The sequence below is a fragment of the Quercus robur genome, chromosome 12 (genome assembly GCF_932294415.1).
Source record: "Quercus robur chromosome 12, dhQueRobu3.1, whole genome shotgun sequence".
In the NCBI taxonomy this organism is placed as follows: Eukaryota; Viridiplantae; Streptophyta; class Magnoliopsida; order Fagales; family Fagaceae; genus Quercus; species Quercus robur.
This window is the reverse complement of record NC_065545.1, coordinates 19,240,951-19,266,282: the sequence shown is the minus strand read 5'-3', so window position 1 is coordinate 19,266,282 and position 25,332 is coordinate 19,240,951. Positions and strand designations below refer to the sequence as shown.

The following is a 25,332-nucleotide window of genomic DNA, read 5'->3' as shown; positions in this document are numbered from 1 at the left end:
TTATTTTCAAAAAAATATATATATTGTTAACAGTAACTTGCACCAAAAAAATATTAATTGTGAACAGTAGCCCAGGAAACATAGAAAAGGCAGTGTTTGTTGAAGAGCTTAGAGGACACCCTGAAATCAAAGCCCACATCTTCTTCTTCTTCTTTCATCTGTCTTTTCTCTATTCATTCTCTTATTTGTTCTCTCTGTGTGTTTGCATGGAAAATATATGACAGCCTTCAGTTTCTCCTCATGGTATGTCCAAATCCAAGTTTGTTTTTGTTCTAGTAATTTTAAATTTAGTACTATATTTTGGCTTTATGCACTTTTTATTTTGTGGGTTTATTGCAATTTGTGTTCATATGTGATTGTATGGCATCAAGTTTGCTTTTTGTTGCTTATTCTCTGTTCTGGAATTCTTCCATGTGTTTTTTTTTCATATTGGGCTATGCTTCTTCTTCCTGTTTCATTGATTTGTAAGTTTGAAATGTTCTTTTTTCGGGTATGGTATTTCAATGGCTTATCAAAATTTTGTGGTTTGGAATCTTTTGGCTATAATTTTTTGTTTCAATGTCTAGTTTTCTCATCCAACTTGTTTTGTAATTCTACTTTGTTTCTAAGATACCATTCTTTTCTGCATTGTCCCATCAGTTCAATTCCTTTGTATCTACGTTAGTGTTTGTTTCATATGTTGTTCACTTTTGTTCATCTATATATATATATCTAAATTTTCCTCTTATTAATAAAGATTTAATTGTAATGACTTTTTCTGTTCATGTTTTGGCTTCTAATCATTATCTGGGAACCATATTTGTAGAGAGAACAAAAACATTTGGGTAATTGACTGAAACAACATAAGAAAATCAAATGCTATTTATGCTGCCTTTGATTCAACATAAGGTAAAAGTTTCCATCTTTTCACTCACTCATCTATTTCAAACTGTTCATTCTCAATTACCATTCCTAGCATTAACATGCTGCAATATTTTCCTTTCTTGGTAGGTTTCTGTTCTTTGAATATGAAAAAGAAGGTAGATTATTCTTCTCCTGTTGGAGTTCTTGAGGACTATTTTAAGAGCTCAGAATCTGAAACATGTTCTTCAAAAGAACACAATGTAGACTATGAAGTGCAACAACACTCAAAGCCCACTTCTCGTTGGCATGGATTTGTCCAATTATTAAGAAGTAGATCCAAAAAATCACTGGCCACAATGCATCCTCTCAGTGTCATGAAGCTCTCAAGAAGAATTAGTGGTAGTATGAGGGAGGCCAAAGCTATGTTTCCAAGCTTTTGTGCAGATACTGATTTGAACTATACTGGATTACCATGGAAGAATTTTACCTTGTATGAGCTACAAACTGCAACCAACTATTTCAGTCATGGTTTGTAGTATGCTTCAGTATTTAATTTCAAATTTAGTAATCTGTTACTTATAATTTAATTATGACATGCCATGATAGAATTTTCGGCTTTGCTTTGGTGTAGAAAACCTGATTGGAAAGGGTGGTTATGCTGAAGTTTACAAGGGGTGTTTACGAGATGGAAGACTTGTAGCAATCAAACGTCAAACAAAGGGAACAGCTGACGAGATTATAGGGGACTTCTTATCTGAGCTTGGTATAATGGCCCATGTGAACCATCCAAATACTGCCAAGTTAATTGGCTATGGGACTGAAGGAGGAATGCACCTTGTTCTTGAACTATCTCCACATGGGAGCTTAGCTTCTCTGCTTTATGGTCAGTTTCCATTTTGGGGTTACTATATCTCAAAATTTAGAGACTATAATTCAATGTATCCTGTTTTATTAATTCTTTTCCTTGTTGGAAAATGCCTATATATAGGTTCAAAGAAAAAGCTGGGATGGGGTATTAGGTATAAGATTGCATTAGGGACAGCTAAAGGTTTAGTATATCTTCATGAGGGTTGTCAAAAAAGAATCATCCACAGAGACATTAAAGCTGCAAACATTTTGCTTACAGAGGAGTATGAGCCTCAGGTACCATTTTAGTGACTTAAGACATACAAATATAAGCAACCTATGCTTGGACATTTGTGAAGAAGTTCATGCTTCAATCATGAAGTTTAGGTCAAGTGTTTTTTGATTACTTCCCAATGCACTTTATATGTAATTTTTCAGTAGTGTGGACTTCAATTAGTATGCCTATTTTGTAACAGATATGTGATTTTGGACTTGCAAAATGGCTACCAAAGGAGTGGACTCATCATACTGTTTCAAAATTTGAAGGCACATTTGGGTTGTTAACCAGCTTAACTTTATTTTTTTTCCTGACTATCAATCAAAGAATTGTTTATAGACTGAAGCCATTAATTGTTGAAGTGCAGGTATCTTGCTCCTGAGTTCTTACTGCATGGGATAGTAGATGAAAAAACTGATGTCTTTGCTTTTGGTGTGCTGTTATTGGAACTAGTCACAGGACGCCGAGCACTAGATTACTCACAGCAAAGCGTTGTTTTGTGGGTATATCTCTTAATTATATTCCCATGTGCAGGTTTAGACTTGTATGTTAAGTGTACATCTCATAGAGATGGCTACTGATAATTTCTTTTTGTTAAATGTATCAGGCAAAACCCTTGCTGAAGAAGAATCACATTAGGGAGCTTGTTGATCCTGCTCTATCTGATGACTACAACTCTCGACAGTTGAATCTTGTGCTCTTGGTTTCCTCTTTATGCATACAACAGTCATCAATTCGACGGCCTTCTATGAGTCAGGCATGTTCTGTTCTAGCACAGCTAATAATATTTGAGTATAGTGATAATACAATTAAGAAGAGACTTTCAGGTCAAAGTTGAGCCTGACTCAATGGTTAAGCTTTGGAGATTTTCCCCCAATGCTAAAAGACTGAACTTGTTGCAATAACAACAAAACCTTAGTCCCAAAATTTTGGGATCAACTATGTATCCTCAACAAATTAGTTAGGATTGACTATGTATTTATTGAACTTGTATATAATTAAATATCCAAAGATAATGTAGGGTCTAGGAGAAATACTTTAATTTTTTATGCCAGTTGTTGCTTCATCATTGTCTAATTCTGAAGTGCAACAAGGTATTTCATTTCTGATAGTCTGGCAGGACTTCAATTTTATAACCAAAACATGTCATTTTTACTCTATTTCCTCTCTTCTCTACTAGGTATAAACTGATCTGTGATAGTAATTAGTTTTTTTTCCCCATAATCAATAGTAATTAGTTTAACATTAAAGAACTCTATAGTAACAATTTTCACTGTTTGCACTTGAAAATGTAGCAGGTTCTACAGCTTCTTAATGGCGACCTTAGCTGCTTGAAATGCATGAAAAGCAGTCGAACAGCATTCTTCCAGAGAGCTTTCCATGAAGAGTTTATTGGTGCAGAAGAGTGCAACCCAATTAAGACTTAGATGATACTAATGAGCATCAATATATGGGTTCCATGTATAATTCCAAATATGATTATAACTCATTGTCCACCATCATGTATATGATGAAACAAAGATTTAGGACATTGAAGCTTAAATGATCTTGCCCCATCAAGAATTTTAGTATGTTGGTCCCAGAAGAAAGGAATGATTATGCCTTTTCACCTATGTACTCAGAAGAAAATGTTAAAGAACAAAAGGAAAGAATGACAACGGGTTTGAACCTATGTACATAAAAGAGATTAGGTAACAAAACCTGAGAATGTTAAATTAACTTATATTGTAATGAATTCTCTGTACAGTTTTACTTGGAGGAAGTTAGGGAAACTTCTGTTAAGGTTATTTACAATTGCACCTCTCTCCCTAGAGATGTTTGTTATTAGTTATTACATCAAGCTACCATTTGGGTTTATTTACCATATAATGATGTACCAAAAAAATAAAGATTAATAATTAAGTGCGATTGATTAACTTTATTTTCTTCTGGTTTATTTAGTTTATTTGCTTATATACAGTTTTCTAAAGCTTTATCTTTCTAGGTACAAATGTAGTTTTATCCAATCTTATCAAATAAGATAATAAAATATGCTATGAGCGAAAAATAAAGTTAATCCAAATACACAAATATATATTTTTGGGTAAGCTAAAATTACCTTTTTTTAATGAAGAAAATTTGATTGATAGGAGGTCAATATCATCTATAATTGATATAGTGGGGGTGGAGGAATGTATGGGCTAAGTTAGGTTAAGCCTTACTTTATTGAGGTTTAGTTTAAGCCTCACTTTATAAAGGTACCAACCAAGTATCAGCTACTATGAGTATGAATGGACCAAATAGATAATCTTGCCCGTTAATTATTTCTCAGTACTCAAACAGTCTAACCTCTCTAAATCTTATCAATGGTAATGTCTTTAATTATCTATCACACATCACAAAGTTTCTATTCATCTAAAATCAACTTTTTTATTGTACAAAAATCTAAAATTCAATCTCCGCCTATATAAAAAGTCAATTGGTCCATGACCTTTATGTTTTGTTGTTGGGTAGGTTTCATTTAACTCAATTGGTCAAGTTTTTTATCATCAGGAGCGAACGTCATGAGTTGAAACTCTCTCTCTCTATATATATATATATATAAATAAATAAGGGCCTCTAGTCCTTAGTTTTTATTTATTTATTTATTTAAGATAGATGTTTGCCATTTACGTTTGTTGTTGGCATTTTTACTTTTTATAAATTTTGGAAGTGGGGAATGGCCAAATGGGGACCCATAGAGCTCAATTTCAACTAGACCTTTGTGAAAATTTCTATCATGGCAGCTATTCCTTTTATCAATCCCATCTTGGAGACTTTGACAAGTAATGGGAAGAGTATAAAGTATAAAGTATATGTAATTTGCCAATTTATTTTTCTATTTTCTTCATGTCGAAGGTTTTTTTTTTTTTTTTTTTTTTAATATTCCTTACTAGAAATAGAAAATGAATTGAATTCCACATGTTTTTTAACATTTTTTTTTTTGTTGCACTAAGCCACCAACATTGAAGAATACATTATAGGTGGGCTTTGCACCCAATATAACCCTATCTAATTTATCACTAGTTTTGATGGGCTATAGAGGCCCAATTAGAGATGGACATGAATATGTGTAACCTTTATGTAAAGGTGTGCAACGGTCAATCAACCTAACTCAACCCAACTAATGGATTAATATTTTATTCTTTGTAAAAAATTAGGTTTTTATTAATTATTTTTTAAAATTTTCAATAAATTATTACAATCTACATAATATACTTAAATTATATTTCAAATTCATCAAAATATAAATATCAATTAAACTAAAAATTAAAATAAGACTATATAAGTGTAGGGGCATTGGGCCCTGGATCCCATTATTTAGGTATATAATGGACCTAAGGCCCAAGCCAAGGACTGAAGGCGTCCGAGGAGGGTAAACGTTATCAAAAGAGCCCATGTTAGTAGATAGAGAAGTCAGTTTTGATCATAACGGCACAAGGGGTTGGGCCAAGGATGAGAGCATCCTCGGCTAACCAAGGCCGGGGGTCCGTAGAGGTGGTTTGTCGTCCGGGAGAACGTCCCATGAACACTCTGCTGATACGGATAGGCACTACAGGAACACAAGACAGAGAGGTGTCCTAAAATATCTAAAGGGAAAGCTGCTACCACCGCATTGAATGTCCTGCAGCTAACTTTCTGGCCGTATTTATGTGAAGAAGACCTCTTAACAGTGCTACCTTGGCTATCACAACTCACAGAAAGGCCAGAGAGGATGTCTAATGGGACAAGCACTCAAGTAGTGGCTCAAATGATCAACAAGTATAGGATCAAGATCGTTCAAAGGGAACTATCTAATGTAAGAAATCCTCCATGGGTAAGAGAGGAAGAAACAAAGAGAAAATTACTATAGAATCAAGAATTGACTTTGTAATCAAATCTGAAAGAAATATATAAGAACAGATCTCCTCGGACTTTGCCGATGATGATTTTCTTCATTATAAACTTGTCCATTTACATCTTCTTGTCATCTAAATCTACTTTTGTGTTTGTTTGATTCATTAGAGCCCAATTTTCCAACCCATTCTTTACAAATTCATTGTTTTGAGCATTTTGGGTCTCAGTCCATCTATCTGTTGGGTTAAGAATTCAAATCTAGTCCTTACAATAAGTAAAAAAAAAAAAAAAAACTTATATACATGGTGGGATAAGTTAGATTGAAAAAAATTATCAACTCGACTCAAGATTCAAAATAAAATTCCAACCTACTGACCTATGAAAATCTTTGGGTTGGTGGGTTTAATGCATACCCTTACATCTATGGATGTTTTGACCAAAACCAATCACAAATCTTTGGCTTGGAGCTTGTTTTAGCTTAACAAAATAAGGTTTGGATCCTTTGGGACTAGGGCTGTAAACGATCCGAGTTTTGTCGAGTTGTGAATGTTCAAGCTCTGCTCAATAGCAAAAGTAGAATGTTCAAACTTGACTTAAACTTGATACGAGCCCAAAAATAATGTTCAAGTTTGAACTCGTTATAAAGTATAAAAGGTTGAGCTCGACTTGGCTTGGTTCATTAGTCAAGCCAAGCTCGAGCTCAATATCAAGCCTAGACTCAAGCTCAATATCATGCTTTTGAGCTTGAGATCCAAAACAAGTATATTATCAAGCCTGTATCAAGTTTATTATCTAGCCTATTTGGTTTGGATGAGTGGTTTCAACTTATAATTAATTAAAGTCTTAAAAGAATATGAGTTTACTGGTCAAGCTCATATCAATTTTATTACCAAACTCATAAATAAGCCTAACCTCAACTTGTTTTGTTACTTTTGTATCGAGCCTTAGTTGTTCATGAGCTTGTTCATGAATAATATTTTTTACTCGAGCTTAGCTCATTTATTAAAAAGCCTAAAACTAAAGTTTGAGCTTGACTTGTTTATAAACAAACAAACATGAACGAGCATTTTATTGAGCTAAGCCCGAGCTGCTTATAAATAGCTTGGTTCATTTACAGCCCTATTTAGGACATAATAACTTCAATGAAAATTATGATTAAAGACTTCTCAATTATCTAAGAATTACTTTATGGTTTAAGAATTTGGTTTTTTTCTTTTGTTGTTGGTAAGTATGGTTAATAAGTTATAGCCAAATATGGTATGAAAATAATCTAAATTGTCTGGAACTCTGGATTATAGTTGAAGACAATTTGGTTACTTAAAACACCCAACAACAAAACATAAATACCAACAATTACATTGTAATAATGACACCATTGTGTCCCTCAGTTGAATCAAACAGCCACATGCCAAAAATGACATCATTTTTGTCTCTTTTAGGATCTTATTTACGAAAAAAATAAGGTCATTATGAATTCATTCATTGACACACATTAAGAACAGAATTCTTCGAATACAAAAATGATCAAAAACGTCAACAATTCCACATTAGGGTATGTAACATAGTCTCTCAAGTAAAGCAAATTTCCAACCCAAAAATGGTGTCACCTTGACCCAAAGTTTGGGCAAAGTGGACACAAATGATATCATTCTGATAATTCATCACTAAATTAGCCCTGTATTCTAAACTAAAATTAAGGCAAAAAGTAGTGATTAATTACCGTATTCTAAACTAAAACACCTGCCAATGACTGAACAGCCCAATCACAGCCCACACGGCCACACCTTTCACGCCACCAATATCATTATCAACTATCATCGGTGTAGGCCCATTTGTGAAAAATAAAAATTAAAACAAAAAATAAAAAGCATTAAAAATCCAATTGTCCCATCGCAATAAATGAAAAGAAATTAGCCTTATCTATGATCTCATATAACATTAATTAAAGTATCAAAATCCTCATATATATATATATATATAATACTATTTTTATTAAAAAATATAAAAAATAAATTAATTTTTTTCTTTTCTATAATTTTTATATAAAAAATACTACATGAAATATCCATTATATATATATATATAAGTAAAACTAATATTTAAGAATTTTTTTATAATAGTTTTTATAAAATTATAAAATCCTAAGTGGTTGTGTGAGGAAAAATCCTAAGTGGTTAATTAGCTACGGCATCAGAAAAAAGATATTCTTTTTTAAGCGCCGTTGTATTTAACTCCAACACCACCATTTTCCTTAATCTCCGGCATTTGAAAAAAACAAAAAACAAATTAAGCAAAAAATATAAATTGAAATTAAAAAAAAATGATGAAAAAAAAGAGTTAAATTTTCAGTGAAGGGAGAGAGATAGAGAAAGAGAGCGAAAGAAAGCGAGAGAAAGTACAATGAACTTAGATTGAAAAAACTCTCACACAGAGAGAGAGATTTTCGGTTTCGAAGTCAAACCGAAAAGAAACGGAGAAGAAAATTTTTGTTTGTTTGTGTATGTGTGTGTGTGCGTGTTGCGATATTTTTTTCTGTCGCGCTGAAGCAATCGGATGAGATATCCGATCGTCAGCAGCGATCGGAGGAGATGTTCATCGTCGACGGAGGCAGAAGTGGAATTAGTTTTACCGTCGGAGGCGGTGGTGGAGGTGGCGGAAGGAGGTGGAGGACCGAGTAGCTCCGGCGAGTCGGGGGTAGTTGTTGTTGTTGTAACTGTAACCGTTACTGTATGGTTGTGGTGAAGATGAAGAAAGTAAAGGCAAAGAACAACGGTTTGTTACCGAACTCACTCAGAATCATATCGTCGTGCCTCAAAACAGTTTCCACCAACGCCAGCACCGTCGCTTCCACGGTTCGCTCCGCCGGAGCTTCGGTCGCTGCTTCCATTTCCTCATCTTCTTCCGAGGATCACAAAGATCAGGTTCATATCTCTTTGATTTTTCGTTCTGTGTGTAAATTTTAGTCTTAATTTGATATAAGCCTCAAATTTTGGTTCTGAATTAGTTAGATTATAGTGTTTCTGTGTATTTGTATGTTTAATTGTATCACAGAAATTTATTTTTAGTTTAGAATTGAAATTTTCATGATATGAACTTAGAGCAGTTGTGTTTAATTGTTAGTACTGAGCTTCTTAGTAATGCTTAGGTATTTGACTCAGCTATATGGTGCTAGTTATGAAAATCGAGGCGCCGAGTGAATTTTCTTTTGTTTGGTGATGGTTTACTGGAAAGATTGGTGAAATGTGAGGAAATGGAAGTCATTGGATTGGTGTTTTGAAGTTGATTGTATCATTGTGTGTTTCAGTTAGCTCAACTAGTAAGTATAGTCTTGTTTTGTCAAATGAGGGACTTGGGATTGAATCTTGCCTGCACAATAAAGAAGTGGATTGTGAAGTCTCGTGTTGTCAAATGAGGGACTTGGGATCAAATCCTGCCTACACAATCATTATGGAATGGACCTATCAATTCAAATATGTGGATTATTTGGAGGGAGCATAATGGTCGCATTTTTGACGATCAGGAGCATTTGGTGGATCAGCTCATAGCATTATTTACAGGGACACTGTTTGACTGGTCTCATTCTTGGGGATTCACTTCTAGTGATTTCATTCCATTGTTCTTAGCTTCTCTTCTTATTTGTACATAGTTTGCTTTCTTTCTTGTTTGTTTGAATATATTTTTGCTACTTCATTCTCCTTGTATGAAGTAGCCTTGATTAATAAAATTTTTCTTACCTATAAAAAAAAAAAAAAAATTGTTTGAGCTGGATTTGAGATATAATCTTACTTTGTGAAAGAAAAACTATTTGTAAACGTTTCTCATTCGTGCAATTCTCTGGACTTCTAATTTTATATGATGGTGTTTGGTACTTTCTTTTGTTTTGCATTGTATCAATAATAGTACACAGTGCTTTATGATGTGTGTTTCCCCTGGCTTATGTGGACTGGATTTAAACTTGTTAAATGTCTTGATTCTGAAGACATTTTGTGGTGTTCAATTCTTGAGTCTAACTTTATGGCATATGCATCTGCTCCCCTTTTACTAAGATTGTGTTTATGAGAATGTGTTTCTTTTTTGGGTGAACAGGTAACCTGGGCTGGCTTTGATAGGCTTGAGCTTGGTCCATCTGTCTTCAAACAGGTTCTCTTGCTTGGTTATCAGAATGGGTTTCAAGTCCTTGATGTGGAGGATGCCTCTAACTTCAGTGAACTTGTTTCGAAGCGTGATGGCCCGGTTTCATTCTTACAGATTCAGCCCTTCCCTGCATTGAATGATGGTTATGAAGGATTCAAGACATCACATCCTTTATTGCTGGTTGTTGCGGGTGAAGAAACCAATGGTTCAAACCTTGGTCAAAATCGTAGCCATTTGGGTGGCAGAGATGGTAATATGGAGTCCCGATCTGTAAACTCGGCCAACTGTCCTACTGCTGTCCAGTTTTACTCCCTTAGGTCTCATTGCTATGTTCATGTCCTGAGATTCCGGTCTGCTGTGTGTATGGTTAGATGCAGTCCTCGAATAGTAGCTGTTGGTCTGGCAACGCAAGTAAGATGGCTTGATCTGTGACATTTGGTTGACTACACAAGTCTAGAAGTACAGATATCTCAGTCAAAAGATATTTAACCATCCAATATATTTTAAATTTTGTATCTAACTATTTATATCTGCCTTCAAACTCCCAACATATCTAACTGTGGTTGAGTTTGAAGTGAGAACCCCCATGCATTTATCATGAGTCTGCAATCTGAATTTATTTTTCTGCATAATTCTGCTGCTGTTAATGATATAGGTTCAGGCTGTTAATGAAGTGATGCATTTCAGTCAGTTCTTACTAGTTGGTTTATATTTTCTGAGTCCTTTGTGGGAGTCAGGTCTTATGAAGACGAAGTAGATTTTTACTCTGTAGGTGTGATGCACTATCATGATATCACTCTATTGAAGGCAGCATCCTTTGTAATATAAGGATTATTTTTACCATTCAATTTACTAAATCTGTTTTATATTTGGTGGCAGATTTACTGCTTTGATGCGCTCACTCTTGAGAACAAATTCAGTGTTCTCACCTATCCTGTTCCTCAGTTGTCAGGACAGGGGAGCAGTGGGGTTAATGTTGGTTATGGTCCGATGGCTGTAGGTCCAAGGTGGTTAGCTTATGCTTCCAACAACCCACTGGTGTCTAGCACTGGTCGCTTAAGCCCACAAACCCTCACTCCTTCTCCAGGAGTTAGTCCTTCAACATCACCTGGCAGTGGTAGTTTGGTGGCTCGCTATGCAATGGAGTCTAGTAAACAGTTGGCTGCTGGAATTATCAACCTGGGGGACATGGGATACAAAACTTTTTCTAAATACTATCAAGAACTGCTCCCTGATGGATCTAACTCTCCAGTATCACCAAATTCAGGCTGGAAAGTTGGTAGGCATGCAGGAGCAGATATGGATAACGCAGGGACGGTTAGTATTTCACTCGGGATATGAAGTATTTTAAGTAGTTCATCTTATTTTTTGAACATCGTTGATCTCTATGTTAGGGCCCTAATAGTAAAGTCAGATAGTATGGTGGAAATATTGTTTTCCAACCTTGTTGTTTTTGGTGCTTGCATCATGCTGGATTTCCTATATGATGATATAAAACTTATGTTAAATGCTGGAAACCAACTGTCTGTTTTACTTTAGGGATGTAACTTTTTGGTTTTCTGTCTAAACGTATTGGTTCTTTCTTATCATATTATGCAAAATTTTCATGATATTGTTGACCAGAATTTAAAATTTAAATTTGGAGTGAAAACTACCAGGAGAGAATGACTAATGTTAACTTCTTTCTTATTACAAGAAGTAAAACCTTAATGATTCATTTAATCTATAAACATGACAATGTCAAAAGGAGAAGAAAAGGAAGAAGTTTTATGACTATGTGAAATTCAGTTACAATGTTTGATTGCAGGTTGTTGTGAAGGATTTTGTTTCCCGAGCTGTCATATCACAATTTAAAGCGCATACCAGTCCAATATCTGCACTATGTTTTGACCCTAGTGGGACCCTTCTGGTTACTGCCTCAGTCTATGGGAATAACATAAATATATTCCGGATAATGCCATCTTGCACACGCAGTGGATCAGGTGTTCAAACTTATGAATGGGGTTCTTCTCATGTGCATCTTTACCAACTGCATCGTGGAATAACATCAGCTGTTAGTATACATTCAATTTAAAGATGATTATTGGTATCTAAGATTTGATTTTCTTGTAAGGCCCGGATTCTTGTGAGTATTTATTATATTCCTTTTCTTGTGTTTATTTATTATGCAGATCATCCAGGACATTTGCTTTAGTCATTATAGTCAGTGGGTTGCAGTTGTTTCATCCAAGGGTACTTGTCATGTTTTTGTTTTGTCTCCTTTTGGTGGCGATGCGGGTTTTAGAATGCTTAGTTCGCAAGGTGAAGAGCCCTCCCTCTTTCCTGCTGTGTCTGTACCTTGGTGGTCTACTTCATCTTGCATCACCAATCAGCAATCTTTTCCACCGCCACCACCTGTTGCCCTCTCGGTAGTGAGCAGAATAAAATATAGTAGTTTTGGATGGCTTAATACAGTTAGCAATACTACTGCTGCAACAGGCAAGGTTTTTGTGCCATCTGGTGCTGTTGCTGCTGTTTTTCATAATTCATTATCTCAAAGGCTTCAGAATTCTAACTCAAGGGCCAATACCTTGGAGCGTCTGTTAGTTTATACTCCATCAGGTTATGTAGTTCAGCACGAACTTCTGCCATCAGTTGGGGTTGAAGGATGTGACAGTGGTTCAAGGACCCAGTCAGCTTCATTTGTACATATGCAGGAGGATGAGTTAAGAGTGAAAGTTGAACCTATTCAATGGTGGGATGTATGCAGAAGGTCTGATTGGCCAGAGAGAGAGGACTCTGTTTCTGGTACCAATTTTCATGGACCAGATGCTACTGATGTTATTCAAAATAAATCAGGTTCTGGAGATAACTATGGAGTGGATTTTCTTTACATAAATGATGGCATCAGGGGGAAAAGTATGGCGAGGACTTATTCTGGAAAGCCTCATGAAAAATCTCACTGGTACCTGTCTAATGCAGAGGTGCAAATAAGCTCCGGCAGGTTACCAATATGGCAAAAATCTAAGGTATTTCTTGTGTTAAAGTTGCAATGCTCATTATCTTCTTCTATATTTTGGATGTCATTTCTTTATTTCATTGTTCTAGATCTGTTTTTACACAATGGATTCTCCAAGAATTGATACAGTTGCTGGTGGAGAGTTTGAAATTGAAAAGGTCTCCATTCATGAAGTTGAAATAAAGCAGAAGGAATTATTGCCTGTTTTTGATCATTTCCTTAGCATAAAATCAGACTGGAATGGCAGGTAATGATCATTTATTCCATACTTCCTTTCTGGTTTTGGTTCCTCTTTATTAATTGGTTTTTTTTATTCTTGCCATAAAATTTTAGACTTTGTATCTTTTTAAAATATTCTGATTAATATTGCTTTTGAGTTTTGAGCCTGTCTAGTGTTGGAAGTGGGCGATACTTCACTGTAATGTTAATTGAAAAAGGCATGTTACTGTAACCTTTTCAGAACTTCTATTAAACTGTTTTATTGTTGTGTTGATGTTGTTATTGCAAGAGAGGAACGGGTGTTGGATAAATTTTACTTTTACATTGAACTTTTAGGTCTAGGTGTCACGTTGTTGGTCCATATTTTCATTGATACCAAACTACTTGAGATTTTTTTTTCTACTGGAGTTAATTTTATATCGATAATTATTTTTGTAGCTACAACCATATTTTTCCGTATAATATTACATCATAAATGTTATGGCTTGGATGCTACAATTTACAGTAATTTGGCGACGTAAATGTGTGACCCTCATCCTAGGTTCGATCCCCACTAGGAGTTCCCTTGGATTATCTTATACACCAGTTCTAGCAGGTGGGGTCATGTATCTGTGGTTTACTCCCTAGAGGTGGGTCCAAACTCCAAAGGGTCCTGCCATGGTGAGGTTCCACTTCATCCAAAATAATAATAAAAAGTGAATGCATGATCTTAGGGTCTAGAGGCATTTGCCAAGAAGGGTTCCATGTCATGTTGACTCTGATGTAGCATAGAATTATGATCTGTCAGATGCTATCAGAATATGTCTAACGTCATAAAAGTCTTATCATTTTTCTGACTTCTGCTGAGACTGTCTGTGTCTGTGTGTCTGTTATCTTATGCTGAATGTTTGTGTTATTTATGGAGTAATTACTTGGTTGTTTGATTCAGAGGCCTTTCCAGTGGAGGATATCCTAATTCTACATCTGCAGAGCATCATCCAGGTGAAGGCAAGATCACAGAAGAGACTGTCATCTGTCACTCAAAGCCAGCATCACTTAGTTCGACTGAAAGCTCGGATGGGGGTAAGAAAGAACGGCTTTTTTTTTTTTTTTCTTGAAAGATAAAATGATATTTAGACTTCATTCATCAATATTGTGCTTGATTGAAAACAATCTATGTCAAACCACTGAAATGTAATGCATGATGTGCAAAATAGCATAGCCAACATGCAGTTCTGATTTTGTCTTTTACTTCAACAATTGAAGTCCACTTGAATACGTATTTATTTAAATTTTACGAACAAAATTCCTGTCAGGTTCATCAAGAAGAATTGAGAATTTTCCTGACTTTGATCAAATAAATAGTGAGAAGTCGTATGCATACAGTTGTCAAACTTTGAATGAGATTTACCCGGAAAGAAGACCCCTTTTTGAACCTTCCCTACTGAAGCAGAACTCATCGAATATTGTATCTGCTCCATCTGAACATCCAAAACCTGTTGATTCTCAAGTTGACAGTTGTGGAACAAGAGATGCCCCATCACCAAATGCTGGTGGGATTGGGATCAGTGAAGTCTCAGTTTCAGGATCTGACCAACATGCTTCTAATCTGAATATTCTTGAAGAAGGGCACACAACTGTGCACTATCCTGCTGTAGATTTTGGACCATTAATTCAGGTGGGGCACTTTGAGGTAATGCAGGACAATGGGTGTGATGGGTTAACTGTGGTTGATACTGGTGATGTTGATAGCAGCAGTAACCACTGTGAGAGGGAAAAGCCAGGGGAGGATGGGGAAGATGATGAAATGCTTGGTGGCATATTTGCCTTTTCTGAAGAAGGTAGAAACCTGAAACTATTGTCTCTCTGATTGTTTCTTTTTTGATAGATATGCGATAGAATTTGAAATCTATGGCATTCGTTCTATGATAATTGCTCTTTATCATAAGGACAAAACACCAATGGGTTTATATTTGGTGTAGGTAGGATTTAAAGTTTGAATCAAAATCTCTTATCCAACTATAAGAGGCTTTACTGGTTTAGCTAACCAAAACTCACTTAGATTTTATGACTACTAATTATGTGCAATCGTTTTCTTTTCCATTTTTTATCATATATTTTTGCAGGTTGATGCATAAATTATGGAAAGCTTCTGGGATTGCGCCTTCTTACGGAGTCATCTCATTAAGATGAAGAGAAAGTTCCAATAAGGCCTTCTAGAGTGGGGATGGTGTATAATCTTTTCACAATCAAAGTGTAATGCAGTGTAAATAAGGAGTGACATGTTGGCAACACATTAAGCAAGTGTTGGCAGCGTATGTGATTAATCTCTCTCTCTCGCTCTCCCTCTATCTCTCTTTCTCATGTACATTCTGTAGATGGAAATTCATAAATTTGTGCAGGGTGCTAGTTTCGTTCAAGGGGGGGTGAGTTTAAAAACTCTTTGGTAGAGTTTAATTCGGTCTTCAAGTTTCAGGGTAGACCGTATGTACAGCCGAATTGGTGTGAACAGGTTCTCTCCAGCTGTATAACTTTTTAAATTTTCTTCTGGAGGTAACAGAGTATGGAAAAATGAAAACAACATCGATTAATGGACATTGTATTCATAGATGTTTTAATATTTCTTCTTAATAGCCGGTGGAAATTGCATACCACAGCCATTAGAATGTGTCGGAATTTTTAGTGCTCGAAAGATGACCCTTAAATTAAAGTGGTGGGGATGAGGAATATATCTAATGTTGTGTGTTTATTTTGCTAGAAATTTGGCTTTCTTTTGCAGGCCTATATGTTGAAACCGTTTAATTAAAATAGATATTGAAATAATATTAGCCGATATTTGTTGTTACAAAATCTAATCACCTTTTTTTTTAGGGTGGAAATCTAATCACTTATTTAGAAAAGGATGGATAATATTTTAAACTCTATAGTGGAGCCATTCTTTCTAGTTTCTAATAAGAACTTTTTAGGATTTGGGGGGAAAACATGTGAAAGCTTTGGCTACAAAAACCCATACAATGCACTGAAACTAAATTTGTTTCTTCTCTCTCTCTCTCAAAAAAAAAAACTAAATTTGTCTCTCATGATGAGGGTCATTTAGCTCAACTAATTGATACATTTTTTGTGTTTTTAACTGAGACATTTGCAAATCCTCTCTTGCTCAATTTTCAAATTATTAAAAATAAAAAATTGTCTCCCATGGCCTTAATTGAAAATTAATATGGTAAATACGAGTGAACAATGGTGAGGCTAAGAAATGTAATAAGAAAAGATGGCGTGTTTCACGTTGAGGAAAAATGCAATCAAAGGGGAAAGTCCAATATGAAACACGCCATCTAGCTCTTGCCTCTTGGAGGATTTCTTGTGGTCTACTCCCAAGAGTTTTTGAGAACCACATATTGGGTTCTTATTTTTTGTGGATTGTCCAATCCTACATGTGGATTGTGGTGTGCAGCATCTTCCAACCAAAGAATTGCCTCAGTTACTTTATTTAAGTTATCACCAAGCCTAGGTAAAAACATCAGGGATGGCAACAGGGCAAATTTAAAATGAAGCGGTTTCAAATTTCAACATTAATAAGTCGGTTGATTGAAGGCATTTTGCCATTTGTAATGAAGTGATTTCAATTTCAAATCTAATATAAATAATAAGGTAGAGTTGAAAGATAAAGGAAGCCTGGTAGAGAGAGAGATAGAGTTTTGGAATTATAATAGAATGGTATAAAAATAATAATTTATAAATAGGATTGTATAAAAGAATATAACATGTAAGGCAAAATGTAAGGCAAGATGGGTCAAGTAGAACTAGAATATAACATTTTTATCATCTCTAATCTTATTGGCACCCAAAAAAAAAAAAAAATATATATATATATATATATATATCTTTCACAGTCACATTACTAAATACTAGGAAAATAAGGTATAACTAACTACTATTCAGCAAAAAATGTATGATTAACTATTTTAGTTCCATTGCTTCTGCTTTCAGATTTGGAACAACTCTGTGAAAGATAAGATACCGATTAAAATATAAACTTTGCTTAGATGAGATTAGAATATTGCTTGATCTTAATGCTTGCTACTTCTGCTAGAATTTATGCTATCAATCAAAGAATATCCCCCCTTTTTCTGTAACTACAACTTCTCTACAGATTTTAATAAACTTTGTAAAAGACTTACTACTTATAATAGAATTTATGTTAGCAAACAAAGAAGATCTTTATGGTTCTTTTTATCATTATAAAAAAATTGTTGTTCTTTTTATCTAAATGGAAATCCATATTATTTTTTATATAATAAAAAGCTCACTAAATCATGTTAGATGGAATATAAAATTATGGACTTCCTTATTTTGAAAAATTAAGACATTTTCATTTCAGCGTAAATTTATAGATATGAGAACAAATAAATAAAAATACATATTTCTCTATTCATTTTTTACTTTTATGATAATTTACTTGGAATTAGTAGAATTTTAAAACTACGAAACCAACTAGTTTCACACTGGAGGAACAACATTAATTGTTATAACAAGTGGAGAGGAAGATTTTCCTTAGTAAAGGAGAATAGGCAATTACCTCCTCATTTATTACTTAGAACACTTCTACGATTAAAAACATTTAAGTAAATCAACCAAACATATAAAATCAAAGAAAAACGAATATTTCACTTATAAATTTCAACTGTCGAATAATAAATAGAAACCATTTGTCTAATTTTTAGTGTTTTACTCTATGTTTCACACTTTCACCATGTATAGTATGTTATGTATATTTTTTTTTTCCTCCAAGTGTGAACACGTCAACTTTTACTTTATATTTAAAATATATATATCATTTGCAGATTTGGTCGTTAAATTATTTTTTTTTTTGGAGAGAAGATTGTTGGTTGTCAAAACTTAAAATGTTTGATTAGCAATTAGAAAATCCAACTAAAGAAAATATCCACGCTGTTATCTCCGAATTCATGCATGTCTTTCGGTTTTATTTGGAAACTAGTAAAATGAATTATGGTTTGGTCAGAAAGGATGATCTCAAAATTCTTATCACGAGTATAAGAAACATAAACAAAAGAAAATTGATGATGAAGTTAAAAGAATTGTCAAATTACGGAAAATAGAGACAAAGAAGGTGAAAAGAGGAGATTAAGAGAGGTATTATTACTTATTAGGAGTTCGGATCTTCAAAAATTGAATAAAAGTAACAAGTATATAAATGAACAGTTCATAAGTGATGGTGACAAAGTCAAAAAGATATTCGAGGAGACAAAATGTTTTATTGAATTTTTTTTTTAATTCTTCCAAAAAATTTAAAAAGTGGAGTATATCTTTAGAAGGGTATTTTTATTTTCTTCATAAATATGCTTATGTGAGACAGCAAAAAGTTGTGACTTTATCTTGTGAATTATAAAGGAATAAATACTATTTAATTTATTGGCTTATGATGGCCTTATTTTTTCTAAAAATCACATAATTAAATTTAATTAGAAAATTTAAAGCAAAACACATGTTGAAGCTGTACTTAACTAGTTAACTAGTGTTAACTATTAAGTTATAAATTTTTTATGAGAAATGTTAACAAATGTCCTTAGAATATTGGTTTAGAAACTATTTTTAAAAATACTTTATGGGAAAATGATATAGCAATTAAGTTTTTTGAAATTTTTTTTATATTTTTTATAAAAGTGATATTAAAAATTTTTTAAATATGATTTATTAACAATTATCCTAAAGACACCAGTTAACTTAACCCGTATTTTATTTATATTTGTTAAAAGAAAAAAACTGTAAATTGCAATGTGAATAAAAAATAAATAAATGAAATAGTAGTAAATAGGTTTTAAGTATCAGAAACCAAAATAGCTAAGTTCTGAATTACTGTCATATACTCATATGAGTTATATCCCCATTTATGGCAAGTCATTTACTAGATTTCCCAAAACTCTCCTTGAACGTTTTCCACGGGAAACAGTCCTTATCTCAACATCATTGACCACTCTTGTACTGTATCTATTTAGTCAAAACTCAGAGATTATAATAAGATCTGCTTCATCTCCACACTTTGTTTTCTGGGTCAGTCTCTATTGAGTGGTAAAGCTCAAAGCTTTGAGCAACAAAAGAAGCCATCATGGATGTTATGACACAATTGCAGAGACAGTGGCGTGAACACACAGCCTATCTACGTAAGGAGGTCAGTTTCATTTATTTTTTGGGTGTTTGTTATTGGAAATTGTTCAAGATATGATTGTGTGAAATGGATCTCTAGGTGGGTTTGTTCTGTTTAAGCCTAATTATTTGTTTCTTGGGAAAGTTTGTTTTTTTCTTTGAAAGGATAAGTTTTGATATATCAGATGTTACCCAGAAGATAATTGAAGACATGCTGTGAATTTTCCATGTTGAAAGACTTAATATTGATCAGAATATATATATATATATATATATATATATATATATAGGCTTGAAAAGTAAAAACTTTCCTTGAAAATTAGCCTATTTTGCAATGAAACAAATAGAATATGTACTAGTTTCTTTATGTGTTTCTTTATCTATTTGGGTTGATAGAGGAAATCTGATGGGTTTTGTTGGTGATTAAAAGGGATATTTGGATGACCAGTTTGAACAACTTCAGAAATTGCAAGATGAGAACAGTCCAGATTTTGTTGCTGAGGTTGTGTCTATTTTCTTTGATGATTCTGAGAAGCTCCTCAACAATATGGCCAGAGCTCTGTGAGTACTTGTTATCTATGTGGTTGATTTTGGAAAAAGTTTGTTTATTACCCCTTTTTTTGGATAAAAGGAAATATTTCACTAATAGAAAAAGGGTTTTTATTTTTTTATTTTATTTTTTTTATTGCGTTTGTAGAGAACAGAAAGTTGTTGATTTTAAACAGGTAGATGCCCATGTTCATCAGTTCAAGGGTAGCAGTGCCAGGTATTTGCGGGTTTTCTCTGTTACTCTCTATTTGTTTATTGCTGCATCAGTATTAATATTATGGTTCTTGGAAGAAACTGAAACTGGACCTGTTTATGTTTGGAAATTAAGGTTAACTCATGTAGAAAATATGGTTTTGTGTCTGCTTTACTTATATATTTATCTTTTATGTTTTGAAGTGTTTGATTACATTTGTCTTTCCTATGTCTAACAGCATAGGTGCAATGAGAGTTAAAAACTTGTGCATTGAGTTCAGAAATCATTGCGAGGCCCAGAGCCTTGAAGAGTGAGTTCATCTTCATTCTTTTTTCTCCCCCATCTGATGTAATGTTTCAGTGTTAAACCAATTTCTATTTGATGATTGTCTACACAAAACAGATGGTTCTGTACATCTTGACTCAATTATGTTCAAATCCTAAATTCCTCGATGTGGCTCTAGCAAATTTTTATATTAAAGAATCTTGGAAGTTTTAAATGAAGAATATAAATCTAGTAAACAAGATGTCCAAATTTATGTAACACACTTGCCATCATAATTTTGTTAGAGAATAGCTAAAATGATCCAAAAGTTCAATATTAAGTAGGTCTTTAAGAAATTGTTTTAGTCTTCTGACTCTATTTGTTTAAGTTCAAATAAGGAGATTTTTTATTTTGGTTTATCCAATATTTGGACTAGACTTAAGCATTCAGTTTTTCTGACATTAATTGGCATTGACTTTTCACTTGAAATCATGAGGGGCAATTTTCATATGAACCTTAGAGATGCTCTTTGATGGAAATAAATAGAAGTAAACTGTAAGATATTTTGTATATGATTTAGGTCTTCTTGAATGTTGTCATGATTAAGGTAAATCCCGGAAGAACTTCATATCCCTTTACTTTTGTTTGTATTTCCGGTTTGATTTAAACCAATAGCATTTGTTCCATGATAATTGTAAATAATTACTAGGCTAAGATACCTATGGGCTTCACATTCCATTTTATAGATAAAGGATCACTTACACAAATCCTAAACATGATGAAAGAGGCTGTGACCATGATTATTGCACCAAAGTGTGAATGACTCAAGATTGTTTTGGTGCAGGTGTGTGAGATGTTTGCGAAAACTGCAATATGAGTACTCTGTACTGAAAAATCAGCTCGAATATTTATTCAGGGTAAGTATTAACTATTAAGTATTAACTTCCATTCAAGTGAAGTGGTGTGTGTTGTCAGAATGATTTTTATCATGAAGTGTCAATGCTTGCTTCATGGGGAAGATAACCTTATATGTTTAAAATAAGCATTCAAAATTTCAAATTATCATCTATGTTGAAACTCCACTTTTTGGCCTTCTACAACCCTTTTTTTTGTTGGGCATCTAATATGTTTCTCCTCACAATGGGAGACAGCTTTGAATGCTTCCTTCTAATGGATGCTCAATAACATCTTTGAGCAGTAGCTTTGGCTAATTATCTAGTTTGTTTAACCATTAGCTTGTCAGTTTTGGATGTAATAGTGTTGTTATTGTAAAATCTTATTATTTCCCTTTTGTTGGTCACTGTAGCTTGAGCAACAGATCCGAGCCGCTGGTGTGTAATGGTGATGTCATCTCCTATAGGCAGAAACGAGTGGATATGAAGGATTGATGTTATAGATAATCTATATTGAGTTTTTGTGATGTTGAAATTAATCCTTCTAGACTTTCTGGAGGATTTCTCTAGTTTTATGTCTAGAGCTTACATAAATGGAAAGTGCTAATGTGAATAAATATACCTTCTTTATACAGAACATACAGTTTCCTTTTGCTGTTCCTGTTCACTAGTTGAAATTTTTGTATTGGTTGTTTAGATGGTTGAAATTTTCTGGTGGTTATTTTTGCTACCTATTAATGCTAATGGTTAATTTTGTATTTCTTTCTTTGATGGGTTAATATGAAGTTTAAACAAGCCTCCAAAAGTATAGGATCATGTTAGCAGTTTAATTTTACATAACCGCAAAATTCTATGAAGGTGATTGTAACAATTTCTCTGTTGGTTCCTTGCTAGGATAGTGAGTCAATTACCTCAGATTCTTGGATATAATGATTGACCTCTAGTTTTAAGGTCCAAAAGAATGGAGATGTGATTCAGAAAATTCTCTAGAAGCTATTTTAGAACACTCACAGCAGTGGAGTTAAATAGCTATTTTAACTCTACCAAAACACATAAACCACCATCTAGCAGTGGAGTTATAGCTAATTTTTTTTAGTTTCATTGCTACAGTGCACATCTATAGGTTGATGTAGGTGTGTGCAAAAAATTGACGAACCGAAAAAACTGCTTCAAACTGACCGAACCGGTGCAAAAATTTCGGATCGGTTTTAGTTCGATTCGGTTTTGATTTTATTATATAAAAAACCGAAAATTTCAGTTCGGTTTTCGGTTGCAGATTTGAATGCACTGAGCCGACCGAATCGAACCGAAATATATTATTATATTATATTTTATATTAAATATATAATATAAAGTTTGTAAACATGGGCTTGGCCTTGCCAATATTACTCAAGCCCACTGCCCGTTAGATAAGTTAGATTAACTAACTAAAATTAAACAATTTAAACTAATTAAGTTAAACAAAAACTAATTGAAAATAAAGAAAATAAAAACCCTACCTACCTCGCTTTCATTTACACGACATCTCCCTCATCTTCGTCACGCCTCCATCTCCCTCTCTCACAGACTCACACAAAGCTTCCATCACTCCCTCTCACACACACCAGCCTCCATCAGTCGACATTTGCCACTGGCCTCCACACTCTGGCCTCCGCACGCTGGCATCCACAGCTACTCCACATACCCCACAGCCCACACGTATTCACTGTCACGCCTCACAGCCTCCACTCCACACAAATCTGCCTCTGTTGCCGCCTTCACATGCCGGCCTCCCCACGCGACTTGATCTTTTCATTCTCACGGTGACCACCTCTCTTTTTAATTTCTTGATAACCCTTTTTTTTTTTTTTTTGGTATTTTGGGTTTTGTTTAAAGTTTAATATTAAATCAATGCTATTTTCAGTGAATCTGTGATTGTGGATTTGAGTTGTTATTTTCTTATTGAAAAATCGATTACCCCATGTGATGTTGAGTTGTTTTTTTTTCTTTTTGTGACTGAGAGTCTGTGATGTGGATTGAAACCGAAAACTGACTGAAACCGACCGAAATTGAATTCGACGGTTTTTCAATTATTTCGGTCGGTTTCAGTTGGGAATTTCACAAACCGAAAATTTCGGTTTCGGTTGGCCGGATAAAAAAAAACCGATCGAACTGAACCGATTACAGCCCTAGATAGATGTGCACTGTAACTGAGAACTAAAAAAAATAATAATATTTTATTAAATTTCTCTTTTCTCTTTCATTTAAAAAATATTTTCTCTTTCTTTCTTTTTCTCTCTCTAGCTTCTCTTTTTTAAGGATGGAAAAATGTACCTAACCCGTGAGTACTCGACTCGACCTGACCCGTTTAACATTAGGGTCAGGTCTGGGTTTTCATTAAAAAAACCCGAAGCTGGTTCGGGTCGGGTCTGGGTATTAGGCATACCCAGCCCGAACCTGACCCATATATATAATATATATAAAAAATAAAAATAAAAACCTAAGTATAAATACTCACTTTTCCAACCCTAAATCCCTCAGACCCATTCTCTCCCAAGCTGCCTCCCATTCTCTCCTTCACCCTCACTCTCACTTGAGCAAGACCACTGTTGATCATTTTGCCAGTGCCGCTGCTCCTTGCATACCTCACCTCACCGGTGTCGCTCCATTCTCCACCTTGCTAGTCTTTCCTCCCTGCCTCCTTCACCTTGCTGCAGCCTGCAGACATCGCTGCTCCTCCCTCACCTCGCCAGGCCCTCCTCCACCTCACAAGGCCGCAACTTTCTCATCTCCCTCACCTCGTTGTGAACTCAAGCTTTTGCAATGAAAATCATTCTTTTTGTTCATAGAATCATATTTGTAATTTCTAGTTTTAGTGCTATTTTGGTTGAATAGGATCGGCTTGTTCGATTTGATTTTGTAGGGTCTTATTGTTTGGACCTAGGGTTTGTATGTTAATTCTTGTTTTTACTTTTGATGTGGGAAAATATTGTAACGAAAAAAAAGGGTTTCCGATCTATTAGTTGTTGAGAAAATAATGAGTTTTCTTGAGTGTTCTTTTTCCCCTCCTGTTTGGTTGCTGAGAAAATCAATATCAATCAAAAATTTTTTTTTTTTTTTATTAGGCTACAAAATAGGCCCTGAAGTACCACGACCCAATGGGACCATGGAGCCCACGGGGCCCGACGGGGGCGGGTTTGGGCCCCGGAAAAAAAAATCCGTTTAGTAAATGGGCCGAGTCCAGTCCGCAGGTCGGGTCCAGGTATGGAAAAACCCGGCCCGAACCTAAACCGTTGCCATTCCTACTCTTCTTTCTTCCTTTTTCCTTCTCACTTTTTTTTCTCTCCCTCATCTACTCTCTGCTTCACCGCTGCCAACCCACCCCCACGCCGTCGATCCATGCCGCCAACCCATTTCGCCCTTACTTGGTTGCTTTTTCTTTTTTTTCCCTGCTGTGGGCTATGGTGTGGTGGTGTGGGTAGATCGGCGTCGGTGGGTGGCTGGGTTCGTCGACATCAGTGGATATATTACCTAGTAAGGAATGGAGTAGATCGGCGTCGATGGTTGTGGTTATGGTTGTGGTTGTGTGGGTAGATCTATGTCGGTGGGTGGCTAGGTCCATCGGTGGGTGGCTGGGCTGTGGATAGGTTTGCCGGTAGATCAGTGTGTTCGTGGTGATGGCTCGAGTGGGTTTCATGGTGGGTCTGGTGGGTGTGGGTTTGGTTGATTTTTTTTTCTTTGTTGTGGGCTGTGGTGGTGGTGGTTGTGGTTGTGGTTGTGGTTGTGGCTGTGATGGTTGTATGTAGTGAATATATTATTTTATTGTAGTGAGATAAATTATTTTATTGTAGTAGATATGTTATTTTATTATGATGTTTATATTATTTTATTGTGTTGAAAGCTAAAATAGATCCACTGCTACAGCATGTGTGTAGGTAAAATAGATAAAGTAACTTTTGGTAGAGATAAATTGCTAAATTTTTAGTTTCACTGCTGTGGATGCTGTGCATTCTTTTGATAAAAGCTATACACAAGTTATGAGATATAAAAATATATTTGGTTTTGGATTGGTCTTTGGTGGGCAAATAAAGTAGAGAACCCAGCATAGCATACAGACGGCTTTGGTGAGCAAATGAAATGG

General features: G+C 34.8%; 3 protein-coding genes across 4 annotated transcripts; all 3 read left to right on the top strand.

The window, feature by feature from the left end:
- Nucleotides 1-3,887, top strand: LOC126709402 (receptor-like cytosolic serine/threonine-protein kinase RBK2). The gene is made up of 9 exons (XM_050409619.1): nucleotides 1-243; nucleotides 806-888; nucleotides 991-1,371; nucleotides 1,475-1,726; nucleotides 1,832-1,986; nucleotides 2,166-2,245; nucleotides 2,334-2,469; nucleotides 2,574-2,723; nucleotides 3,265-3,887. Exons 3-9 carry the CDS (start codon nucleotides 1,008-1,010, stop codon nucleotides 3,391-3,393), a joined length of 1,266 nt encoding a protein of 421 aa, XP_050265576.1. The 5' UTR covers nucleotides 1-243; nucleotides 806-888; nucleotides 991-1,007; the 3' UTR covers nucleotides 3,394-3,887.
- Nucleotides 3,888-8,074: 4,187 nt separating this feature from the next.
- Nucleotides 8,075-15,753, top strand: LOC126710262 (autophagy-related protein 18g-like). Of its 2 annotated transcripts, none has more exons than XM_050410645.1 (9): nucleotides 8,075-8,742; nucleotides 9,908-10,366; nucleotides 10,835-11,272; nucleotides 11,763-12,008; nucleotides 12,127-12,963; nucleotides 13,043-13,200; nucleotides 13,338-13,390; nucleotides 14,101-14,234; nucleotides 14,468-14,687. In XM_050410645.1, exons 1-9 carry the CDS (start codon nucleotides 8,551-8,553, stop codon nucleotides 14,510-14,512), a joined length of 2,562 nt encoding a protein of 853 aa, XP_050266602.1. In that variant the 5' UTR covers nucleotides 8,075-8,550; the 3' UTR covers nucleotides 14,513-14,687. The 2 variants fall into 2 exon arrangements, with proteins under 2 accessions (XP_050266602.1, XP_050266601.1); XM_050410644.1 differs by lacking the exon at nucleotides 13,338-13,390 and adding an exon at nucleotides 15,278-15,753 and having other exon boundaries at nucleotides 8,080-8,742; nucleotides 14,468-14,992.
- A 3,303-nt stretch (nucleotides 15,754-19,056) lies between these two features.
- LOC126709645 (histidine-containing phosphotransfer protein 1-like) lies at nucleotides 19,057-21,970 on the top strand. Its single transcript, XM_050409953.1, has 6 exons — nucleotides 19,057-19,338; nucleotides 19,744-19,874; nucleotides 20,011-20,079; nucleotides 20,294-20,365; nucleotides 21,164-21,236; nucleotides 21,626-21,970. The coding sequence occupies exons 1-6, from the start codon at nucleotides 19,276-19,278 to the stop codon at nucleotides 21,656-21,658; spliced, it is 441 nt and encodes a 146-aa protein (XP_050265910.1). The 5' UTR covers nucleotides 19,057-19,275; the 3' UTR covers nucleotides 21,659-21,970.
- Nucleotides 21,971-25,332: the final 3,362 nt, after the last annotated feature.

Bases quoted from the DNA above. Each gene is read 5' to 3' on its own strand.
- LOC126709402 (XM_050409619.1), top strand. From the start codon at position 1,008: ATGAAAAAGAAGGTAGATTATTCTTCTCCTGTTGGAGTTCTTGAGGAC. The intron at 2,246-2,333 runs GTTGTTAACCAG...GTTGAAGTGCAG, and splicing joins AAATTTGAAGGCACATTTGG to GTATCTTGCTCCTGAGTTCT. The intron at 2,470-2,573 runs GTATATCTCTTA...TAAATGTATCAG, and splicing joins AGCAAAGCGTTGTTTTGTGG to GCAAAACCCTTGCTGAAGAA.
- LOC126709645 (XM_050409953.1), top strand. From the start codon at position 19,276: ATGGATGTTATGACACAATTGCAGAGACAGTGGCGTGAACACACAGCC. The intron at 20,080-20,293 runs GTATTTGCGGGT...TATGTCTAACAG, and splicing joins TTCAAGGGTAGCAGTGCCAG to CATAGGTGCAATGAGAGTTA. The intron at 20,366-21,163 runs GTGAGTTCATCT...GTTTTGGTGCAG, and splicing joins GAGGCCCAGAGCCTTGAAGA to GTGTGTGAGATGTTTGCGAA.
- LOC126710262 (XM_050410644.1), top strand. From the start codon at position 8,551: ATGGTTGTGGTGAAGATGAAGAAAGTAAAGGCAAAGAACAACGGTTTG. The intron at 8,743-9,907 runs GTTCATATCTCT...TTGGGTGAACAG, and splicing joins CCGAGGATCACAAAGATCAG to GTAACCTGGGCTGGCTTTGA. The intron at 11,273-11,762 runs GTTAGTATTTCA...GTTTGATTGCAG, and splicing joins ATATGGATAACGCAGGGACG to GTTGTTGTGAAGGATTTTGT.